General features: G+C 34.9%; 1 protein-coding gene across 8 annotated transcripts in view; it reads right to left on the bottom strand.

Moving 5' to 3' along the window:
* SNTG2 (syntrophin gamma 2) overlaps positions 1–24897 on the bottom strand; it is a 292459-nt gene that overhangs the window by 77194 nt on the left and 190368 nt on the right. For 7 of the 8 annotated variants that reach the window (XM_072036394.1, XM_072036393.1, XM_072036391.1 and 4 more), the window contains 3 exons: positions 21892–22019; positions 8126–8255; positions 437–475 (listed from right to left, as the gene is read on the bottom strand). In XM_072036394.1, coding sequence (XP_071892495.1) covers positions 437–475; positions 8126–8255; positions 21892–22019 — 297 coding nt within the window. The remainder of the gene's footprint in view (positions 1–436; positions 476–8125; positions 8256–21891; positions 22020–24897) is intronic. The other variant, XM_072036392.1, reaches the window with a different exon arrangement.

Genomic DNA, 24897 nt, shown 5'->3' with positions numbered 1-24897 from the left:
CACTTGGGTCTTTAGGACATTTGGCTAGCTGGAGCAGAAGCAATATCTCACCAGGCTGAGCTCCGTAAATCCCAGACAAATGCTCATGGCAAACGTAATCTGCACAGCTTGACATATCCAAACCAGATTGGTTTCTTAATGCACTGCTTGGCTATCTGTGCATGATATGCAATATAAATACAGAGTTAACTTGTCAGGCTCACTGCAATGATACTGCATGCAAACACACACTGTGCTTTCCACAATATGGTTGTAATTTATGTTGACCCCTCTTTCATGTATATACATTATGTACTAAAAAGGACAATTCAGAACTTAAAAACACAGAAAACATTGTTTTATAATTTGCAAATGGGCTAAATGTGTGCATGTAAGCTCTTAAATTTTGCAGCTAAACAAGAATTAGAAAAATTGGGTAAAATAACGAAAGTCTTACCTGGTCTGAGGGAGAACAGCATTTATTTGCCATTTTCATCTATGAAATAGAGATGGAATAATACTCAGAGTTATTAATATGCTGATATGAAGAGTTTCTCAATTAGTACTGAGGTAGTTATTGAAGACTGTATTAACACTTTCAAATTACAAGAAAATATATAGTTCCATCCACAAATACTGGATTTATACTATTATACTAAGTTTACAAAACAAAAGACTGGAAACCTTTTATGTAAGTTTTCATGAAATCCTTCATAAAGATTTGCATTTATGAATTTAACTTTTCCATTCTGGGTAAAAATATTATACTGTCCTGTAGACACCTCACTTAAGAAAACAAATACCATAGTGTATATGACATGTTTAAAAATAAAAGGAATATTGCTTATTACCCTTTAGTTTATTGTCAGTATAAAGTTACATATCTTTCTTCTCACTGTTCAAATAAGAGTCCTGCTGATTTTAGATTTTCTTTGGCAGTCATAGTTTCCACAGATGAGTGGTGGACAAATCCTGGCAAATATTCCCTTCTTTAAAGTGAAATATTAGTAAGTGTAGTAATGAAATGGAATAAGACTAAGTGACTGTATATATAGTCTCTTTAAATGCAGGGTTATAAACTGCAAAGAGTCACGCAGCTGATAAACACTTCCAAAGGATCTTGTCATTACACAACCTATTTTGTAACAAATGAAAGGTTTGTGATAAATACCAAAAGCTACAATTATGCACAGGAGAAGTTACAATTTCAACAGAAAAAGAGCAGAAGAAATCCAGGGCTCCCTCTTGTATCCTGGCAAGAGCAGATTTGTAAGACCAAATCTGCAGAAAAGCAGAGCATGTCTGTAGTCATGTAGCTTAGTAAATACAGTGACACCATTACCTGTTATGGTGAGTCAGTTCTGGACAACAGCTGAGGGCCCACACAGCTGCCCTCTTTCTTCCCCTTTCCAGCAGGAACAGGGAGAGAATAGGAACAGGAAAAGCAAGAAGACTTGTGGGTCAAGATAAAGCATATTTAATAAGCGAAGAAAAGAAAAAAAAGTGATGTAAAGGCAATCCCTCACCACCTCCTACAAAAAGACCAATGCCCAGCCAGTCTGCCAGCAACAGGCACCAGGGAAGACAAATGCTCCCCCAGCTTTACTGCTGAACACAATGATGATGGTAGGGAATACCTTTTTGGCCAATTCGAGTCTGCTATCCCAGCTGTTTCCCTTCCAAATTCCTTACCCATCCCTCACTGAGGGGCAGAGGGGGTTAGAATAAGAAAAAGAGAAATTCTTGATGCCCTGCAAGCACTGCTCAGCAACAGAAAAAAACACTTTTAAGGTATCAATGCTGTTTTAGCCACAAATGCAAAGCACCACAACAGCTGCTATGAAGAATGTTAATTCCATCCCAGCCAGACCAAGCACACCTGTGAGCAGCCAACAGGCTTTGTGTTACGTGAATGACAGAGGCCTCAATATGTGTAAGGATTTGTCTTGACTTGTCTTGGGCTGTCTGAAGCTATTTTACACCGTTTAGCAATAAAATAACAATATAATGAGCTATATAATAGACTATTGTCTATTTTGTTTTAGTAAAGTACAATTGTAGGATGTAATGATATATATGTGTATATATACACTTGTAATTAATAGATGGCAATAACAAGTTGTTATTCTGTATAGAGTTAGCCATGACTGCAAACAAAATAGCCTTAAAACACAATGTGATGTAGAGGAGTTTAAGATGACAGCAGGAGCCTTCACTTTACGGACACAGGCAGATACAAAGGCCCAGGCCTATATGAAGTCATCAGTCAGCCCTAACGCATCACGGGCCCTCGGAGGGATCCTGCCATGCTCTACACCACCTCCCCACCACCCTAGAGGAGGAACAGGGACAACCACAACAGAGACAGGGCACAGCCTGCAGGTGCGGGCACATGTACCATAGCACAGACAAGGACAAAAGGAGGGGACTGGAGCTGACAGGCAGCCACCAAGCAAAGTGGGGGCTACTAACATGGCTCCTCACAGCTCCCACACACAGCTCTGCCCACAGCAGCCTGACCCCAGGCTGCATAGCCACATGTGGCCTGAAGAGAGGAGAGGCGGCAGAGCTTCTTTTTCTCGGGGCACTGACAGTAACAAGCCAGTGGGAACTCAAGAATCCTACACTGTAATGTGGATAAAACAAACTGGTGACATGCCCAGTGTTGCTGAAGGAAGCAGACCTCACTGGTCTGGTTTAGCGAGTGGCCTGATCCTATTGGCCTAATCCTGAGCATTTGTGCAGGACACGATGAAAAGGCACATGGAAACCTGTAACACTAGGAGGAATGCCATCACACACTGCCCAGCTTCAGCTACAGACTATCTCCAGTGCTTCAGAGACAAATACACACACAAAGTAACTACACAGAAGCCAAGCAATATAAATGTAATACATTATTTCCATGCAGGTGACCACAGACACGCTACGAATATGATAATATAAAACAGTGCAAATAAGCAGGGCTAGCAGTGATCCTGTCTGCTTCACCTGCCTCTCTGGCTCAGTCCAAACCACTTAAGCTCCCTATATAATAGGAATATTTTTCTTATCTTACTTTTTATTTTATTGTGTTCAGATGTGCCTGGAAAATTGAGTGTGAAACTGGCCATGCAGTTTTTCTGGAGAATGAGGGAAGAGTACCATGAAGAGTATCTTCACCATCAGTTCAGCTTCCTGTTGGTACAGGCAATAGGAAAGAATGCTTTGGACTCTGCAGCTTTTCACTGTACAGACCTAGTTCATTCAAAGCAGGGATGGCTGCTGTCCTAATGTGGGACTGTGGGGAGAGGAAAGAACTCCTTCTGCACCATGTTACATCCTGAAGAGAATGAAGTATGCACTCTGCACTGTGCCCAGTACCACGTGCTCTCTACATTCCTCCACAGCTGGTGCATTGAGACAGGAATACAAATGGAATAGGCTACACCTTGCTGGGACTGCATTAATATTCAGCACTGCAGTATAATAACGGGAACTGGAGACAACAAGAGAGATAAAACCAAAATCCTGGATCTGCAAAGACTGCAGGCAGTTTGGAAAAGGAAGCAAAAAGCAACTGTAATTACAACACTGTTTTAAATAAATACATACAGGGCAGGAACAGAATGGGGATAAAATCATTCATAACCACATGCTTAAACTCAAATATCTCCTAGGCTGGAGATACGTTTGACAATCTAAAGAAAAAGAAAAAGTTTTACATCTAATATACCTATCCTCCATTTATAGTGAGCAGAGAGAAAAAGAAAGATTTTGACAGGTACTTTTTTGTTTTTTTTTTCTAGGTAACAGAGGGTTATAAGCAACTGCTTATTGTTTGGCTAAATTTAGGTGATGTGTTTCCTAGCCTTACTGACACAACCTTCTTTACAACCTCGATGGCTTGATTTGTGATACTTGCAGATGGGAATTTATGAGTTAAAAAAAAAAAAAAAGGCAGCAAAGAAATACCATGTTTTTATACCACCAGTAGAACTGTAGAACTTTTTTTTTTTTTTTTTTTTTTTTTGTAATCACTGAGGTAGTCATATTTGTTTCCTACGTATTGTAGGCACCCAACGATGTTGTTTCCATCTATCTACAGGTACCCCACATATTGCTATGTAAAGAAAGCAGCAAGACTCCTTCCCTCTTCTTTCTTTTTTATATGCAAGTTCAAAACTCCTAGTTTGTAAGTCTCTCACTAGCCAAACCGAAATTTCACTCCGCTTTGATATACGGTATTACTTAGATATACCTGTACATGAAGGCATAACAGAAAATGTTTAATACTACAACATGTACAATTGAAACAGCTGTCAAAAACAAATATCCCTGTTTTGAAACCAAATTTTAAGTTTCTACCACTCTCCAATGAAGCTGCTGGAATGATTTAAAAAAAAACTTAAATGATACTTTAAGTGGAACAATTGTATCTTAACTAATTTTCTTACCTACTTATGATTTACTCATCTATTTGTGATTAAACTTCTGAAAAATGACACCTTTAAAATGTACCAAAAAAAAAAAAAGAAAAACTTGAAAAAGTTATAAATACAAGAAATAAGTCTCAGTAATGGAAATAATGGAAATGAACTGGCAGCATTAAGTTTATGTGTTTCTGCATATCATTACTATATTAATGTTCAGTGTTGTATTTGAAAGAAAACAATTAAGATCAATGAGAAAAGCTTCATATATTTAATAGTTTGTACTTGAATGGCACAAAACAGAAAAATATCAATTATTCCAAATTGTGAAGAACTTTCCCAGCACAGCAAAAAAAACAAAAAAACAAACAAACAAAAACCTTCTAACTAAGCGAATAGGAACAGGAGCAGTGCAATGCAGATGCACATTCAGACTGAGTTGTCCCTGTGCTTTTCAATTCATCATGGCAGCTTCACTGGCAGTTTCTGTTCCCTCTCTCCCCTCAGCTTCTTCAGCTGTACTTCCTTCTGTGGGAAAAAAGGTGCACAAAAAAGTAAATGTGAGGTCCTGATTCACCTCTATTATTTTCTTCTGCCAAAGGTAAATGTGAAGAGCTTGGAGAACACTGAGAAGATTGGAAATAATATCCCAAAGAAAGAAGATGGGGAAATTTCACACTGGCAGAAAAGTATGTGAAATACAAGAATATGAATGGAGCTGTGAATAAATTCTGGCAAGAGTCCTTAGAAAAATGTAATCCATACTGCTTCTAAAACTCACAATTACAGGAAGATTTTCCTAGCTAAACATATACATGTAGGACATGTATCAGTACGGAGGGTTGAAAAGACACCCTTACATCTTTCTCCATGTTGCAATATTCCCTGTATTCCTCTGTCTTGTAAGAATTATCACTCTGCAGGCTGGTACCAGAATCACTATTTCTCATTTACTGAGTAACACTTTCTAGATATGCTAGCATCCAGGGGTAGCATTCTTATGCAGTGATGACTCCTCACATCTTCACTATTGAAAGACAACTCCTCCTTTATGCTTGATCCCCAGAGAGCTTGCCTTCGCAAAGAAGTTAGATGTTTCAGTACTTCAAAAAAGTAGTCTGACATTAGCAGAAGTGTCACATTGTGGCAGAGTTATTTTTATACTGCCTACATTAGGATTATCTTCTGGCATCAGCAGGAGATCTGACAGAGCTGCCAGTTGCTGAATGAGACTGTACAGTGGCAAAATAAAATATATGAAGGTAAAGTGATGTATGAAAGAGAGGGTGCACTGCAAGAAAACAATTCATCTGCATCAGGAGCACTTTACAAATTAAAATTCAAAGAGAAATATTCAAAATGGTATGCAAAAGTATATGACAAAAGTTGTATGTAAAAGAGTAGCACAAATATGCACAGCTGAATTAGGAATGATTAAACTGCAGGAAGAGTGAATAAAATCAAGAGATAAATATTGGCAGAATCAAAATCTAAAACTGTGAAGAGGTAAAACTGAACAATGGAAAATATTGCTTAAATACATAGTAATGCGGCAGGTAAGAATGCTGACATTGTTTATGCCAACAGTATCACTAGGAAGGTCAATTGTTACTGTGTATCTAGCAATTAATCTCTGAACCAGTAGAGATTATCTTCAGGAACTCCACAAGAGGTGCAGAAAAAATACAACAACAGCATTTTGTGAAATGGTAATAGTGAGGTAATAAAAAGCATCCAGAATGGATTTTCAATAAATCTAATTTGAAGGCCTTGTCCTAAACAGCATGTATGTCCCTTTTCCCCTCAGAGACAGGGGGCAGTCCCTAGCTTTCTTTAACTGTACACTTAAGTTACACTCCAGCCTCACATTCTTGGTCTTTAAAAACAAGAACAACAACAAAAAAAAAGTAGTTTGTGGTGAAAGGAATAGTCACTGGCTGGTATATCTCCTATTCTGATCATTAGTAATTAAAACAGCACTGTGGTCAGACCTGTCCAGTTGTTCTATAGGCAGCATATCTGACAGAGCCTGTAAAGAACTGATTTGAAAAAAAAAGTTTATTCTCTTCTTAATTCTCTGTATAGACTTTACTCTGTATTTGACCAAGAGCACTGAATACAGGAGTTTTTCACAGCACTTTTTTTTTCCCCCTATCAGATCCTTCTCCCGAACAGCCACTTAGATGAACACCAGGTGGTTCACTTGGTTTACAGAATTCACTATTGTGATAAATAACTGAGAAGACCAAGAAAAAAACTCTGTATAAAATAAAATATTCATGCAGACCAGCCACAATACAGTGGCGATACTACATCAGAACACATGCTACTGCATACAGTGTATTTTGAAAAACAACAGACTAGAACCCTACCTCTGATAAAATCTGTTTGTACCTATAGCCACTTTTTATTGGCTTATTCATCCATATTCTTAAAGTGACTTTTATTCACTGGAATTTTTCAAAAGCAAAAGAACTGGGTTGGGAACTACGAACTGGAAAAGCTCGAATAATATTTCCATTCACTTCTTTTTACTACTAACAGTGCAGGAAATATGAAATTTCATCAATAATTTACATAGCTTTCTTAGAATTCTCAAATAGCAAGACCTATATTTATACAGAATGCATCATAAGCAAAAATATTTGATTTTGTCAAATATACTGTTTAAAGTAATTGAATATTAAATAACAATTAATTTATTTAAAAAGCTATTTTGGTCAAATCTGATTCCAAGTAACTTTTGAAGAGCAGAAAAATAAATTATAATCTGTTTTGACCAAAAATTTACATTGAAATCTAACACAAATTCTACACATTATAATCTAAAGAACTAAGCAACAATTAACCAGGAGTATGAAGTGCAAGTTAAAGATACTTATGCCACCAGATCATGATTACAGTCATGAAATGAAATTACAGTCTGAACACATCTAAGGAAAAAAGATTAAAAACTGGCACAAAGACTTATTCCAGAGACAACTGTCCAATAGTTTTTTCATCACTGCCTTCTAACATCTCAGAGACTGAAATATATTTTCAATATACTATACATTCAAGTTGCCTATTAACTTTATGATTCATTCCAGGATCTTCAAATTTTCTGTTGTTCTTTCTTGGAATAATAATGTGCTGTCCAAATGATTTCTTTTTCTCCAAGGCTTATTTAATGCTTCTGCTTGCAACAGCAAATGCTACTTATGAATTAGCAGGAATCATTTATACAAGAAACACCCTTCTACTTCCATAGAGAAAGATGAAATAATGTGAATTTAAATAAAAAAAAGTCCTAGAGAACTTAAGTAAAAATACTGTCTCCTAATAAGATCCTGTAAGTCACACTTCACTAGCTACAGAATTTCTAATTTCAAAATCAGTAAGTGCTAATTTCAAGCACAATTTAATTACAAAAATGTAAAAACAAATATTTGGTCATATTTAAAGCTCTGTGTAATGACCAAGAAGGATCAATACTTTTCCTTAAGAAGTCTTTAAAATAATAAATGCAATCTGAAGTTGTACTACTCTCTGATTTATAACACTGCGACTCTTGAAAACTTGATACTTTTGATTGATCAGACAACCTCTTCCTGTTTTTTCCTTCTTCCTTTTCCTCCCCCAAAACACACATTTTATATAAATGGTATCTTAAATGTGAATTATTTTCTGCCCTTGGAAAATTAGAAATAGTTTTACAACAGCACAGACAAGAAAATATGCAGAAAGTAACATACATTTTGAAGTGTCAAATCACTGATGTTAGTTGATATTGCTCTCAGCCAGTCAGCACTCTCCTGGGCTGTATAAAACTGAAGTATCCCAGTACTAACTCCATCGAGTGCCAGCACTTCAAATGCATTAGATCTGCAGTAAGAAGAAATATATCCGTAAAGGAAGATATATCAGTTTTCTGAAACTGTCCAATATCTCTCAGTGTTTAAGTGATCCTTACAACTTTTTAAAAATTTTGGGGGTTGAATTTACAAATAAAAAGAAAGGCAACAAAAAGAAGGATAATAACGGACAGTATCAGCAGCAACACATACAATAAATACTTTCTCTGTACCAGCATCTATATGTGCTGATCATTTACTTCCCTTAAGCATACCAACTGTTTATAATTACTAAACTTAGGGTAGTGTACTCAGGAAATATGAATTAGATCTTTTTGAATAAATATTAATATTTTTGAAACCAAAATGACTTTTTTCTTTACTGCATTGTTGGTTTCATTTGCTAGGAATGTAAATGTTGCAACAAATTGTCTTCCCTAGTTTTAATTTATTAAATTCCTATACTTTCTATACAAAACTCTAAGCAAAGTTTCCTTTAAGTTCTTTTATGACATAGGAATGTGAAAAATGTACTTGAAAGTTTATTTATAATATTTTTGAATGTAAGGCCCTTTCTCATAACAGCAGCTACATGTGCTAATATTCAACTGAATTTTATTCAATTTTTATGCTTCTTTTATATCTTTAAAGCAACTTTGTTCTACAAATGCCAATGTTTCCTTACCAGATGTAGGAAGCTGAACTCTGTGCTCTAAAATCCCACACATCTGGATGATGGTGGAATACACTTTTTCAACTATTAAATTTTTCAGTAGGAATAACAGAAGTCTATTCAGCAGTGGCATGGAAGTACACTGGTTATATATATTTAAAACATATGACATGCAATAGTTTCAACTAAATTTCAGAGAGTTACATAGATTACTTCTTAGGTGTCCATGAGTGTCATGAGAATTAGATTTTACTTATATACTATTTTGCTTGTATCTTTTTTATAACTTGGAGAATATCACCACTCTCTGCTATGTTTACACAGTTGCTATATTTATACTTTAATGCTGTATTGCTTTCTATTGAATCTAGAATACTGTTCTGTGAAGTTGCTGGGTTGGGTTGTTATCTAGGATTCTCTTATCTAAGGTGAAATTTTCTACTGTTTAATTTATGATATATGTCAATATGAGCATTCAAAATGACACACAAAGGTTACGTGAGTCACTCTGAGCCTTACTGAAAATGTTATTAACCTAACAATTGTAATTTCTAGGGAGTTTGATAGTAAACACGAAGACTTAAATCTACATACTAAAAAGGTAATATAAAATACCCATCATATGCAATATTAGCAAGATGCAATATTCTTATATATATGTACACGTAGCTGATACCCTTTACCGTTAAATGAGTTGTTAAGTGTTATACTTGCTGCTAACAAAAATAACATTCTTGGTCTGAAGACTTAAATGTTATCAGTAGATTTCCTTGATTTCCTTTCATGATTGAATTATCATGTTACCTACTAAAACCTAAAAACAATGTCAAAATTCTGTTTCACTTCCATTTCAGGAGATCTCTGTTTCATCTCTTTAGAAAGAAAGAAAAGGTAAAAAAATTAAAAAAATAATAAAAAAAAAATAAAACAAACCAACAACAAAACAAACAAACCAAAAGAAAACATGTTATATTATCTTCAAGTAAAATGAGTGAAATAATCACCCCTCGAGCATACGGTTCCTTTTATCTAAGGCTCTCATAAACAACCCTGCAGTGCTGTAATGGAATGACTTATGGTATGATCTCTTCAACATCCCTCTGACACAGGGAACATCTATTATTGACTATGCATTGATATACAATGGAACATGGAAACAATCAAACTGCTGCCTTGAAGAGAATCCATTCACGATGCATAATTTAGACGGAAAATTAAAATATCGAAGCTAAGATACTAGAATCCTTACACAAGTGAGAGAGGACAATCCAGAGCATTTAAGACAGAAAAATGGTGCACTTCACTGTCACCATATAGGGTGCCTACATAATAACTCAAGTTCAGAAGACACATAAATGTATGCAACGTGAATTCCTTATCTAAGTGGCACAAAGTTATACAAGTGGCTGATGAGAGATCACAGAAATTAACTCTTAGGGCAACAACTAATACAGCTAATACACAATCATGTTTTTTGTTGTTGTTGTTGTTTGTTTGTTTTTGTTTTTGTTTAAACAAAGGCCACTACAAGTTTTGTTATAAAAATTAATCAATCTTTTCTAATTTGAAACATGGTGCTGGCAATACTGCAGATGACACTAAAGCTTCCGCTGTCCTTTACCTTATTAAAATATTGTGATCAGTTATGAAAGACAGTTAAGAAATTCAAACAAAGGCAGCTAGATATCTGAACGATTCACTGACAGGATATTTGCACAGAATCAAAATGTAGGATGTGAGGGATCCTAAAAGTCCAGGCCAAAAATGGACGCAGTATTTAAGATGCAGGTATTTTAGATGTGGCCTCACAAATGCAAAGCAGAGGAAAATAATCACTTCCTTTGACCTGCTGACTCTGTTATTACTAATACTGTCCCATTTGTGGCTACCCTTCTTCCCTGAAAGTGCATACAGCTGACTCATGTTCCACATACTAACCATCCAGTGGGTTTGTTCTCAACCTTGCTCAATGTTACTATATTATTTCTTGCTTTCAATTACGATTGTTTCCCTCTACAAATTCCATAACGTATTATTGTATGTATCACACTGTGGTCTGTAAAATATAATGTATATAAGGCAAGACGTGAAAACAATTATTGAAACTAAAACCAAAAGCTAAATGAAATGTTGAACTTTTTTTTTTCCCACTTTAAGTGAAACAACCAGTACATGATGCAAGCACCAAGACAGCACTGAAATTTAGGTGAAAATAAATCCTAGAGGCTTAAATACCACACTTTTCTCCATTTCATCAAAACACAGAAAATAAAAAAAGAGGGACCTCTAAGCACCTACTCCTGCTCGCTGACAAGGATGAGCTTTAATATCACATAAGAGTTTTGAGAGGTTTCAAGATGCTATGAAGTCACATCACCACAAAATAAGATGACATGGCTTCTTTTTTGGTTTGGTTTGGTTTGGTTTTTTTTGGGGGGGGAAGAGGGGAGGTGGAGGCTTAGAAGGGGGAAGAAGGGGGAAGTCTTAAAGACCATTTTAAGACACAGCTAGAGGAGATTCCTGTCCCTTTTATTCCTGCTGTTATTATATTATTGCAACAAGAACCAGAAGTAAATGGAGTGGAGTTCTAATAGTTTGAAACAGCAGAAAATGAATACTGACTGCAACTTATAACCTATACACAACTATATATGGGGTTATCAGGCTTCAAATCTTTCTAAGACTGCAAATGCCACCTACCACCAAAAAAAGGAGAAAAAAGCACAAAACAGGAAACAGAAACGTAGGCAGTAATTTCTCTGTTCCTTTACACTGACTATCACTTGAAATACACACCTGATGACACTATCAAGAATTTTACATAATTATTTTAAGTCACTACCAAAGCTCATTAAACTCTTCTCTGAATGAAACACAAGACAAAATCCTTCCAGTTTCCACTTCAATAGATTCATCAGTCATATGGAATTTCCCCTTCTTCCATATGATTGGAAGCATTCTTCATCACAAAGTAGCAATCACTGAATCTATCACATAAAAATAGTCTTACTGTCGCGAGAATTGTTTGAACTGCAAGGCTGAGAAAATTGAAGGCCTTTTACTCATCTTGAAAGACTGGAATTTCATGGTGGTTTCCAGTGCAGTCTGGTCAGAGACAAATATCACAGTTGCTGTGAAGTCACAACCAGACATTGTTTGCCAGCATCTGAGTATCATCGCTGTGTCAGGTGTGGATGAAGCATTCCACTAGCAAAGATTAATTGCCAAGAATATGTTTCAATGTCTAATGTTAGAGATCCTTTCTGCTGATGTGTCTTCTACGGGGAAATACACAAATGCTGCAGATACAGGAAAAGCTCTTTGAAGATGGAAATATTTTCCTTTTAATATTTCATATTAAAATATATTAGTTCCTAAAGCTTCCTGTTTCTCTACCATTTCTACCAATTATGGCCATTCTATCTTTAACTCTACACATGAGTGTGAATGGTAACACCTAGAATATTTGTTTTTCTTAAATTCTAGAAATTTGGGATGAATTACCCTCACATTTTCTATTATTTTCATATTTGTATCCCAATCTGAAACTTTCTTTCCCACAAGCATTTCCACTAAATAGCATGAAGCACTGGTTTCTTTACTCAGCCTATTTTTATCTCATTTTTACTGTGAAATGTCTTTTTTTTTTCTTTTTATTACATTAACTTATTTTAATAAAATAAACACTGTCTTAGCAAGAGTAATGTTAGTTTAAATAATAGATGGGCATTGGTAGACTTAGTTCTCTTCCTGACATTGACACTTTTCATCAATTAATATTAATAAAACAAAAAATGGCAACTGGGAGTTTTGTGATACAGAGCAGTTGGTAAATAAAGAGGTGTTACATCAAAAGACTTTTCTAAGAGAAAATCTATTTTCAATGCCAGCTGAACTGCAAAAAGCTGATTTTTTGTTATTGGAGGGTAAGGATTTCAGTCATTCAGTCTTTCTTCCTCCTTATGTCTGAATTCAATTTTTATTGCTTTTCTTACACAGTTTTCTAATGGCTTGTTTACATTTCTGTATTACTCTCTTGCCAGAATTTCTATTTCTAATTAGCCTGAAGTAGTGTGGATTATGGAATGAAAATTCAACCCAAAAAAAGAATTGTCTAAATTATTTAATCTCTTTGAAATTGTGTTAAAAAAAAATGAGGTGTACTACTGTAAATGAAATACAGCCTCAAAAGATGGGCAAAGTTGCTTATACAATTAGACTGCTAACAGAAACTATTGAGCTAAAAAGCTATCGAGGTATTAAACATATGCTTGGATTGCCTGTCAAGTTTGTTTCTTTTTTTTTAGTGAACATTTTGCTTCCAGTATTGTAACTTTGCTTTATTTTGTATTAAACTCGGAGTAATGATTTAAGATAATTTGAAGTGACAGACATTTTGCTTCTACAGATACTATCTAACTGATGCGCCACTAACAGCTCCCAGCTGTATCCCATTAAATTTGTAATAACTCACATAGAAGAAAAAAAAAAAAAAAAGGATTGTGGGAGATGGGATGGCTCTAGCATTGATTAGGTGTCTTATCCTGTACCCCATGAAGTCACACAAAAAGTTACGCTAGGACTGCTGATGGGAACTAACAGGGGTACTGTCACCAGCTGAAAAGAGAGTAGTATGCAGGTGCAAGATACTTGGCTTTGTTGCAGAGAGAAAAATCTGTGGAATTACAGTCTGCCAGACTCAGCATGCTTTACTTGTTGCAGAACAAAGAAAGAGGTTGAGGAGCCTTGCTGGAGAACAGAAGCAGCCTGAATGACTGAAAGACATATGAAGTATCACCGTGCTACTGTCCTCTCTTGAGTGCAGAACTGTAGTAGGATGGGTCACTGTGGTGGGGTGGAGAATGGAATATATGTATCTTTATCAATATGCGTTTTATAATTTCAGCACAATCATTGGTTTTTGATAATTCAAGGGAGAGAATTTCAATTTCACCCCATTCAGGCAAGTAAAATTCTGTTGCCTAAGTAGGTGAGAGGCAACAGACACAATTTGTAACATGGCAAATTCCAATTTGACATCAGGTTTTTCATTTTTTCATTTTTTTTCTTTTGTTTTTCTCGTGAGGATGATCAAATACCGGCACAGGTTGCCCATCAAGTTTGTAGAATCTCCATCCTGGAAGGTGTTCAGGATATCACATCGCCCTGTGTGATGTGATCTCATTAGAGATCTCCCTTTGAGCAGGGAACAGGACTGGGTGACCGCTGGCATCCCTTCCAGCCTGACTTATTCTATGATTCTAGAATTGAGACATGCTGAACACAGGAACTATTTTTATTTATCATAAGTGACTGTGCGAGACAGAAGAAACACAAGACATCCTTATTTCCATGCAATGACTCCAAGGTGAGTCCAGGGATTTAGTGTATTTGTAGACGAATGACTACTAGATATCTACAGTCAGATGAGATGAATCTCATCCATTAAATTCGAACCTCACATAGATTTTGAGCATGTGAATAGTCCCAAAGAACCTATGCGATCGTCATTTTACCTTAAGTTATCAGCATGCAGACAAATTTTTAGATTCTCCTTTGTGCTCCTTTGTCACAATGGAAACATGCTGGAGAGGTTAAAATTTTAAATAATAAACCACCAAACTGTATTTCATATTATTCATTATAGGAAGATCAAATTTATCTTAATGATGTCTTCAGAGCTGACTTAATAGGTCAGTAGCTTAAATCTCAAATATAATACACGATTTTTTCTTTCTGGCACATATAAGATGGCTAACACAATATATACTTGGACAATTTTTACTGGACTGCCTCCCACTGTAATGCCAGCTAAGTTTCAGTTTCAAGAACTATATGTCTTTTGACATAAGGGGAGTCTATAGGTCATGACAACAACTCTTTGTCATGACTACAGAGTTCATCAGGGTCATTATGTTTAAATTATATGCAAAAGATTACTTCTTGAACATTTTCAGTTCTCCAGATGATTTGAATATACTGTTTATACTGTATATGGAATTCAAACACATTTGTTAGAGAAAAATACATGGCCATGTGCTTGATTTTCACTTAGCACTGTGGCAGGTTTACTTTGAAATCTAAAACCTGTCTGCTTTCAGAAGAAAGAACAATATACCTTTATCGTATTTTTATTATTACTATTATTGATAATACAATGCAAACCAGGTTCTTTCCCATAACACCCGTCTATGCCTCTGAAAAAAATGCATTTCTGGAACAAAAAGATATTGTGAAAAACAACAGTGATAAAGCTAAATAATGAGCACCACAGGCTACATGCTTCAACACATCCAGCTAGCTCCAGCATTCTTTATTGCTATTTTGGTGTCAAAGTTAGTGGGAAGAAAGCAGACCTGCCACAGAACCTCAAGGCTATTTATCCTGAGGCATTTAGTGGGGACAGAGTCTTGCTGAGCTAACCCTGGTGGATTGGAATTTAGTATTTTGTCAGACAGCAGAAGAAAAGACAACAAACGTATGTCTCACTTCCTCCAGAAACAGAGAAAAGGTAGTAATTCTTTGAACTCTGTGGTAATATTAATATGCACAATCCCCCGGAGTAATAATTTGTTATTTGTTATGTATATATATATTATTTTTTTTCTTTCTTTTTTTTTTTTTGGGGGGGGGGGTGGGGTGGGGAAGGGAGGGAGGAGAAGGATTTATTTTCCTTTTCCTTTTCCACTGTTCTGTCTTCTAAAGGAGGTTATTTACTAGAACTAAGAATTAAGAGGTGCCACATGAATTTTCCAGAGCAACACAACTTCGGGGGAAAGGGTGAATGGTTCCCGCATACATTCGTGTGCTTAGCTGCAGTACAGATTTTAAAACTAGATGCTAAATATTATAAGGATGAAGAATAAATAAAATAAACCACCTCACTCTCCATAAGTAGGCTTCCTGCAACTGAACAGAATTAAAGCGATGTGTTTGAGCATGTGACTATATTGCCCTAGACTTCAAAGCAGCAGCAATTCCCTTAATTTTGATGCCATTGATTTTTGATGCACTTTTAGACTGCAAATATCTTGCATCCAGAATGTCTAAATTCTGGCCAAAACATAAGGAACAGGTACCAAATTGGTCCCTAACTTTAAGAATCAGTATTCAGTGCTGATCTTTATTCTAACTGCATGGCATAGCTCCTGTCTAGCTCCTTTTTCCTGCTTGACTTTTCTCTGAGTTAGCCCTTATTTTATATTAGGGTGTGTCAGTCTCTCATTATGGAGAGATCTACAGAATAACTACTCACTTCTTGGGCATCTCTCTGTTAACAGTCTGTTGAGAAGAGCCTGTATTTACCTGACCCCTAGCAACTGACTTCCAGAACATCTTGCTGCTTAAGTAAAATTGTAAAAGTAGTATTAGAAATACTTATTTCAACATTTTTTTTAATAAAATACACACATGGCAGTGGTCAGGCAGCTAATAAAAATTGGTGGATAGCACAATTTTAAAAAGAAAATCTCAGATTTCATGACTTTTTCACTTATCAACTTAACAATGTAGCAAAAAGCAATAAATTGTTCTATACATCATATTCCTAAACACAGAAAAAAAGTACTTTATGTAGTGCTAAAAAGCTCAAGAAATTCAGAACAAAGGTTACAGAATAGACTTCCTTACAGGCAGGTACCAAGCTCTTCAGTACTTTATAACTACACTCAAAAATCAATAGGCATGGTAAAAATCACAAAACATTGCCCACAGCAATATGTCACATTTATTACAAGGCTACCAGGTCTAAAAGTCATTGAAAATTGCTTTCACTTTCCATATCTATGCTGAATGGAAAGAAAAAAAAGTTTAAATTCCTTAAGTGCCAAAAAAACCTTCCAGTTGACAAATGTTAAAACACTAGAGCTCAAAGGAGGAAATGTACCTGAAGAGAAAAAAATAACTCTTCTTCAAAATCATGTGATATTTGAAATGGATTATATACATAATGAATTTTTGAATAAGAAGCTGCTACATTTAACAGAACAGTAAAACATATCTTAGAAGCACAGGAGGAAAAAGTCATGTATAGATATCATGCCCAATGCTTTGTCATTTGCAAGTTAAAAAAAAATAATCATATATTGCTCAATGCTCATTACTATTAAATCTCATTGCTATTAAATCCTATTTTGCTAATTGTAAATTGCAGTAGTTCCACTACTACAGAGACGGCTCTAGAATACCACCATTCCAGTGGTTAGAAACCATTGGCTGATTTTTATCCTGATTTATCCTTCCTGTTAACCCAACATGCTAAGAAATCAAAATAATAGGATATATTATATTTCTATATGATTAACTAAAAACACTGCACACTTATGTACTGTATCCATTCATATTTTATGTTTTAAGTCAAACAACCAGAATTGTACACAGATTCTAGATCGGGTTTTAGCAATGTTTGTACAATGGTTTTTATGCTTCTCATTTCTAGAAATTGTTTCTCCTGCTTTATTCTAAAATATCTGTTTTTCCTTCATAAGTCTGCAGAACAGTGATGTACCAGGGTTATTTTCTGCCTAACTATGGTATGGACCTAATCCATTCCTTCCTCTGCTGCTGTCCACCAAAAGGCTCCATTAGGCTCCTATTGAAAATGAATTTATTTGTTCTAGATTTTTGTTCTAGTAAGAATCTTTAATGTCATTCCCCTACACTTGGCACTATTATGTTGTATTCCATTTCCAATTGTTCTATCCTTTCATAACATATTGTGCTCTTCTTCTGTGTAGTGGACGCTGATTCTGTCACTAATGATTTTAATTAGTATAATTTTATTTTCTGTATCATCAGTCAGATAGTCCTTAAGAGATAATAACATCCCTCAAAACCTTTGCTTTCTTTTTCTACTTACTTTTTATCAGATGCTATTCTCTTTCGCTCCTTAGCAAATAATACCAGAATTTAATTAAGTTGTTTTTGTAATTGGGATCACAGCTACAAGGGCTTTTAGGTGCTGGACCAGAGTTACTTCCAGCTCACCCATTTCTTCTGTTCAGTTTCCATCTTCCAAATACGTATTTTTTTTCAGTCTCTAAACTTACAATGTTCAAGAGGTTATAGCTATACTACCTTCACTTAAAGCATCAGTCAATACAGCAAACAAAAATGATTATCTAGGGCTGTCAGTGCCCATTGTAAGGACTAGAAATACCTATACATAGTTCCAAATAAGGTTCTATATATAAGGTTCTATATATAAGGTTCTATATATTCTGTTAGAAAATATGAAAGATTATAAATGACTAGAACCATGTTCTTCATCTTCTATATGACTACTGGTCTTTACCTTTCTATCTTAAAAACAAAAAGTCTGCAAACGACATCAGGAACAAATTATTTTGGGTAAGCAAGGCTTACTTATTCCACTGTTAAACTTGCATCACATTTAGTGACCAACTCTGTCTTTAACAGTCAAAAAATGTTTCCATTCCTAGCAATTGCGTGTACTCACAGGAGCAGAATTCTCACTGTCCATACTACCTTAATACTTACAGAGAAAAATAGCACAAATGGACTGGCGAGAACTGTAAAATTACAAAAGTAGTGGTGCTATATAATAAAAGCAAGAACATTTAAAAGCCAATGAACTAGTAAGTAATCAAAAAGAGCAGACTAACCTATACGCTACAAAGATATTCAAATATATTTCAATTATACCATCAATATGAACTGCACTAATTACAAGTGATTTGTGCAGTTAAGATAATGTTTATCTTGATGTTCATACTTTCTGAAGATATAACTGGAAAGATCCTGCATTGAGAAGATGAGAAACATCAACTACAATGTTCATATTTCCTTTAAAATATTCTAGGGTTGGGAATTTTTAAAATTTTGTTTAGTTATGTGGAAAAGAGACTTCAGACTCTTTGCAGTATTTTTTTTCCATTCCTCTTCATGTATAAGGAAGGAAAACCACCTATCCCATTCTCCTTTTTTTTTTTTTTTTTTTTTTTCTGTTAATACCTACAGTGCAAAATCTAAAATATATTAAAGATATACTTGTGTCATTAAGTCACTAATCTTCAGACTTTGTGGGAAAAGTCAAATGAAAAATCCAGTGTAATGAAAGTCAAAATATGACTCCTTTTTCTTACACCATGAAAAAAGAATACTAGTCAGATAGAGGTGCTCCTGACCATCTTATGACACAAAAGCTAGAAGTATGTATTTTCTTGCCAAAGTTACTGGAAGACTCCAATGAAATACTACAACATACTTTAACCACAAAGGAAATAATATGGCCCAATCTGATTAGACTAGGCTAGATCTGATCTAAACCACACTAAAAAATATGCCATAGCCTATCTGAAAGCTTTAACTATATAACCTGTTTCTAACAGGAAAATGGTCAAAAATATTGAGGAAGATGCTAACAGTTTATACATTGTTACACTCTGCCTTTTACAAAGCAAAGGCATCAAAAAGTTGCCTTTCAGTAATAAATCAGACTCTGCTCGACCTTGTTCCTGAGGTTGTCTGAAAATTAGATTATTAAAACACTAGGAATACATACACATATCTTAAATATGAAAGCAAAAGTGATAATGAGGTCAGAGGGGCTTTCTAGACTGTCTGACAGCAGTATATTACATCAGAACAGCAAGAGTAGTTGGACTCACGGGTACTATACTTAGCACACACAATGCTATATATTAAAACAATCGGTTAGTGATTGATCTTAGTAGAAGAGTATGCTATGTGTTCTGTGACCATCTGGAAGAATTTCAGAGGTGATAAAGCAGTGTTTTCAGTGTTACCTGTGAGTGAATAGATGGCCAAATAATCATACAGGCTTTAATATCCTTTCCCAAGCTGTAATATTTTACAAAGTTTCAAGAGAATGTCAAAAGCTAAAAAGACAGATCATTTTGGTAGAAGAATTATATAGACCTCTCTTTCAGAATTTAATTCAGGGAAAGAGTAGGGGAAATGTCCTTTTTGTCCACCTAGAAGAGAAGGCGCACAGCTGTGTATATGACACCATAGAAAATAGTTTCAATTGTTCAACGATACAGACTTAAAAATGAGACAGGGCTGTACCAGTGCCAGAGTGCCTTCTCAAGACAAGGATTCTCAAGACAAGGATCACAGTTTCCCTTTATATTGAAAAAGCAGGAATTCTCTTTACCGATCATATAGACCCTTCCAGACCTCCTTCCCCATAGTTTTTGTTGCTGACCATGATGTTAAATGGCATGGAATAATCATTTGATCAATTTGGGTCAGCTGTCCACATTGTGTCCCCTACCAGCTTCTGATCCACCCTTAGCCTACTTGTTGGGGGTGGGAAAAAGAGACAGCCTTGATGCTCAGCAACAACAAAAATACTGGTGTGTTATTAATATTATTTTAGTCAAAAATCCAAAACATGGCACATGCAGGCTGCTACGTAGAATATTTACTCCACCCCAGCCAGACACAGTACAGTATCAGAAGATATGTTATTTCAAGGCATTTTCAAAACGTACAGCAGCTGTTTTCAGAAGTGGAATCTCTTGGGATTGCTTCATCTAATGCATAGAGTGCATAGAACAGGAGTTAAACAGCTCCAAACTATCAAGGTGATAACTGAATTCTAAGGTTTAAATGTTCTGTCTTCTTCCACTTATCCTTTAAATTCACAAACATTGATGATGAGCTGATGATGAGCTGATGCTTAAATGTGCACGCATAGATAAATTAAGTTAATCCACAGGAGAACTTCTACAACCTGAATGGATTGGAGGCCTGTGATAGACTGGGAAGTGTTGGATCAAATGAACAGGTCAGCTGAAGGAGGAAGGAAGAAAGTAGTGGAGGAAGTTATGAGAGACTTTTTAAAATGGAATTAAGAGATCAGAAGAGGGTGTGGAACAACTTAAAAGTTTTCTTTGCAATTTATTATTATTGAGCTGTGACACTTCATCACAAAGTCTGGGAGAAGAGACGCCAACAGATTTAGGGGACCAATTGCTCTAAGCTAAAAGCAGGATAACTGTCCTACAAAAAAATAAAATAAAATAAATGATAATTCACATCATTTTTTTTTTTTTTTTGGAAACAGGTAACAAATCTGGTATAGATAAGGAAAAACAAACATGTTGATTTCTGATACTTCCTGGTAGCAGGTGACCTTAATAGTTGATGCTTCAAGAAGGATTCCAATTCTCTCATTTTCAAAAATCAGAAATATATAAATATAGGGCAACCCATAAAAAAAATGGAAAATAACAACAGTGAAGGAACTGCTGTTCTCATAAATATGGAGAACAGTGGACTACTTGAACCACAATTAGTGACAGATTTGTGGCAGTCCTACCACGCTTAATGGATTGCAGAAAAAAAATATGATGCATGCTGCAAAATGTTAGAACTTTTCCAAGCATATTATTTGCTGAGGCTTCAACAGCCTTCACTTTTGCTTTTACTTATTTCCTGAAGCCCACAACAATCACCTTTGCTATCCTACTCCACTGTTGCTTTATGAACTATTGCCTAAGTATCTGAGATGTGGCAAGATTCTATGATGAAAAATAAAACAGTTTGTACCCTCTACTTTTAGAAAATCTGTTGTCAGTATGAGTTCCTATATGACAATGATAGGCACATAACATTTTGCAGAATGTTATCATTTTTAAAGAAAAAGGAGTGTTTACTGACAATATCTGAACTTACTCTATTACAGAGATATGGAGTGAAATGTAATACCTTAAAAATTAATTCAAGTAATGCCAAGCTTAACCTCTGTGCTAGCTGCTGATGCTAACTGAATTCCCAAGGTACATCAGATTACAAAAACATATTTATAGGAGCTATATTTACAGTCTTTTTACTTTGTCTTATAATCGTAATGCATAGCATTAATCTCAAGAGAAGATGGACTACATAGATTTTAATAACAAGACTTTCATATCTCCACTCAAAGAATCCTTACATAACCAACACTCCACAGTAAAATATTAGGTACAGCTAACTAAAACAGTGCTTCTCCTTTTAGATTACAAACCTTAATTTATCTGTTCCAGCTTTGTACCTCGAGATTCGAGCCATTGACAGAGGAACTGATAAGGTGTCTAGCCAGCGCTTCTCATATTTTGGTTCATTAGCTATGGGTGAAGAAGGTGATGATGGAGCCTGTGCAGAATAAATGAGAATCAGTAAGTACAGTTTACAAAACAACATAGTGCAAAAAACATGAATATTCATCTCTGGCTCTGCTTGTCTCAGAAAGGAATAATATATAGTGATAAAACTATTTAAGAAACTTTAGTTTCTTAAACTTTGTAGATTTAATAACTCTGGAATTTAGTAGAGAAATAAAAGCATTCACGAAGAAAGCAATGCTGTCCATCTTGACAATATATGTGATATAATTTGATACTATTTTGACTTAATTTTAGTATTGCCTTAATACTAAATAATATATATTGCCTTAATACTACCAACACATATATTTTTATAACTGAAAATAAGAAGGAAATTTGTTTTGTTTTAATCATAAATGTCCTGAATTTTATCTAAATGCAACATGAATTACATTTTTGACTTAAACTAATTTAGTCCATGGAACTCTTTGACATGCCTCAATTATCAAAGAAAAAGACACAGTATCCTAATGAAAGTACTACAGGAGTCATTGAGAAGACTGGTTTCTTATTTATGCAACAGACTTTTATCCATAGTATTATTTAATAGTTGATTTAAAACTCTGTTTTCTTTGTTATCACTACCTATATATGAAATGATGAATTTTGGAAATTTCATCTTAGAAGTTCTCCTTCAAGTGCTTCTATTGGAAAGACAAGGTTGCTGATACTCTCCAAGCAGTAGAGGATGTCCAGATCTCACAACAGTGAAAAGACATACTTTTATCATCTACTCATTACAGCGTACATAAGAAAATGATGTTAAAACAAATGTGTGCAAATGCCAATGCAAATTAAGCTAAAGGAATTAGCCTGAATATACAGCTATTAGTCAAACCTGAAGTAGAGGTAATATAGATTGTTCAGTCTAGTCATATGCGTAGCATCTTATGTACTGCAACTCAATATTTAATTAATGCATGAAAGCAACACAGTATGAAACCTGATTAAAATAAAATACTTATGAAATTTTAAAAGTTGTCAAAGAACTACTGACACTAAAACTTTCCGGGAACTTCAAAGAAATACACATCTTAATATAGTTGCAGAATATTCAGTTTCTTCCTTGAGAAGAAACCTCCAGAGGTTTACACTATTGTATCACTGACTGAAAGTACAAAACTATGTCTAAACTGTGAAGAAAAATAAAGAAAAAAAAGACAAAGGTGGTAACTGGTTTTCTTTGCAAATGATTTGAAAATAGTGTTTACAGGTAAAATATCAATTAAATTATGAACTGATTAGAAAATTATGGAAACCAATGCTTAGCATACCAATTCAGATTTATAATCATGATTATGAGCATATAAAAGGCTTATTAAATGAACAACAGAATGAGCTAGGATTTTCTTACAGAACACATGTAGACAATGCACTTGAAATTTTAAATTGGTATTTATAGCTCTGCACTACCATGACATCTGCATATCTCCCTTTTCTATAAAGAGAGCCATTACTATGTACAGACAGGCAAAAAAAAAAAAAAAAGAAAAAAAAAAAAGAATCAAAGAAAGAATCAAAGAGATATAGGTGTTTAGGTCAAAGTTAGGCATCTATGCTATCTTCATCTGGACCGAAATTACCTGCCCCAGAGAACTTACCAGTAGAGGAGTGAGTTTAAAGATGGTTATTTTTATAAGAGCCATAAACATGCACCAAGTAGAACAAAAGCAAATAAACCAAATGATGGACCAGCATCAACTCTCTTATGCCCAGGTGTTAAAAAAACATAAAACCTACTCAAGGAATACTCAAGAGAGCATTCTGGGAATTGCTCCATTTCTATTTTTTTTCTTCCTGCTCATAAATCTTTTAGGTTTTTGTTTGCTTCTTTCTTTTTCCTGAAGTTCTTTCTTATAGTCAGCAGCTACTGATCTCTCTATTTCTTTAAATAAATCAAAATACTGACTTTCAGATTCTAACAGGATAACTGAGAGTTAGTGATTGAGGAATACTTCTCCAGTAAATAAAAAAAAATGTAGTGAAATTGGCAGAGTTGGTTAACAGTAAAGTATCTTGTACCCTGCAAACTCTTTAAGGAAAAGAATCATAGAGTTTCATTTAGAGTATCTGCAATCCCTAGAACAATCCAGCTTTCATTTGACTGAGATCACCTGATGTTCAGTATGAATATTTCATAATCAAGTCCATTGATTAATTCTGTTTCATAGAATTAGCCACAAAAAGATGGCTTGAAACCTTAGTTTAAACTTGGTAATATCATAGTGAGGAAACTGATGCATATTTTAGCATTCTGTACAAATGAAAATCATTGACAGAATGACAGGCAACCTACAGTTGAAAATGATAACAGAGTCTAACATTCCTGTCCAGAAGCTGAAATGTCTAAGAATAAAGTAGAAGGTAGATTATTACAGCTAAACATAAATGCTTGAATATGATCACTGAATTTAAATCCAGGAATCACAAAATAGGAACCATTTTCACTTATTGCTCCCATCCTCTCCACTCTCAACACAGAGGTAACATCTAGATAATTTAAACAGAAAAACACTTTTCTTGCAAACTGAAAGAAAACCTTGTATTTCTTTTAGAAGAACCCTGTATTTCTTTTAGTAGGGTCTATTCTGTCTATTATGTAATATTCAATTTAAGAGTATTTTACAGAAAAAAAAAAAAAAAGAAAAAGGAAGGGTCACTAGCAATTTGATATTTCAGTGTGGTCCCTTACACTTCAGTCAAATGCTTTAGTAGGATAACAGCGCAAAGAAGAAATATCTCCTTGAAAGTAAAGATAAGAATTTTAGAAAATCTACATCACAATTATCCACTGGATTTGTTAATTAAAGGGGGGAAAACCCTTGGTCAAAATTTATTAATCTCAAAGTTATGATTCTAAATGCTAA

This window comes from Anas platyrhynchos, chromosome 3 (genome assembly GCF_047663525.1).
Source record: "Anas platyrhynchos isolate ZD024472 breed Pekin duck chromosome 3, IASCAAS_PekinDuck_T2T, whole genome shotgun sequence".
NCBI lineage: Eukaryota > Metazoa > Chordata > Aves > Anseriformes > Anatidae > Anas > Anas platyrhynchos.
Note: the sequence above shows the minus strand (reverse complement) of the source record. Positions and strands in the feature narration are given on the sequence as shown.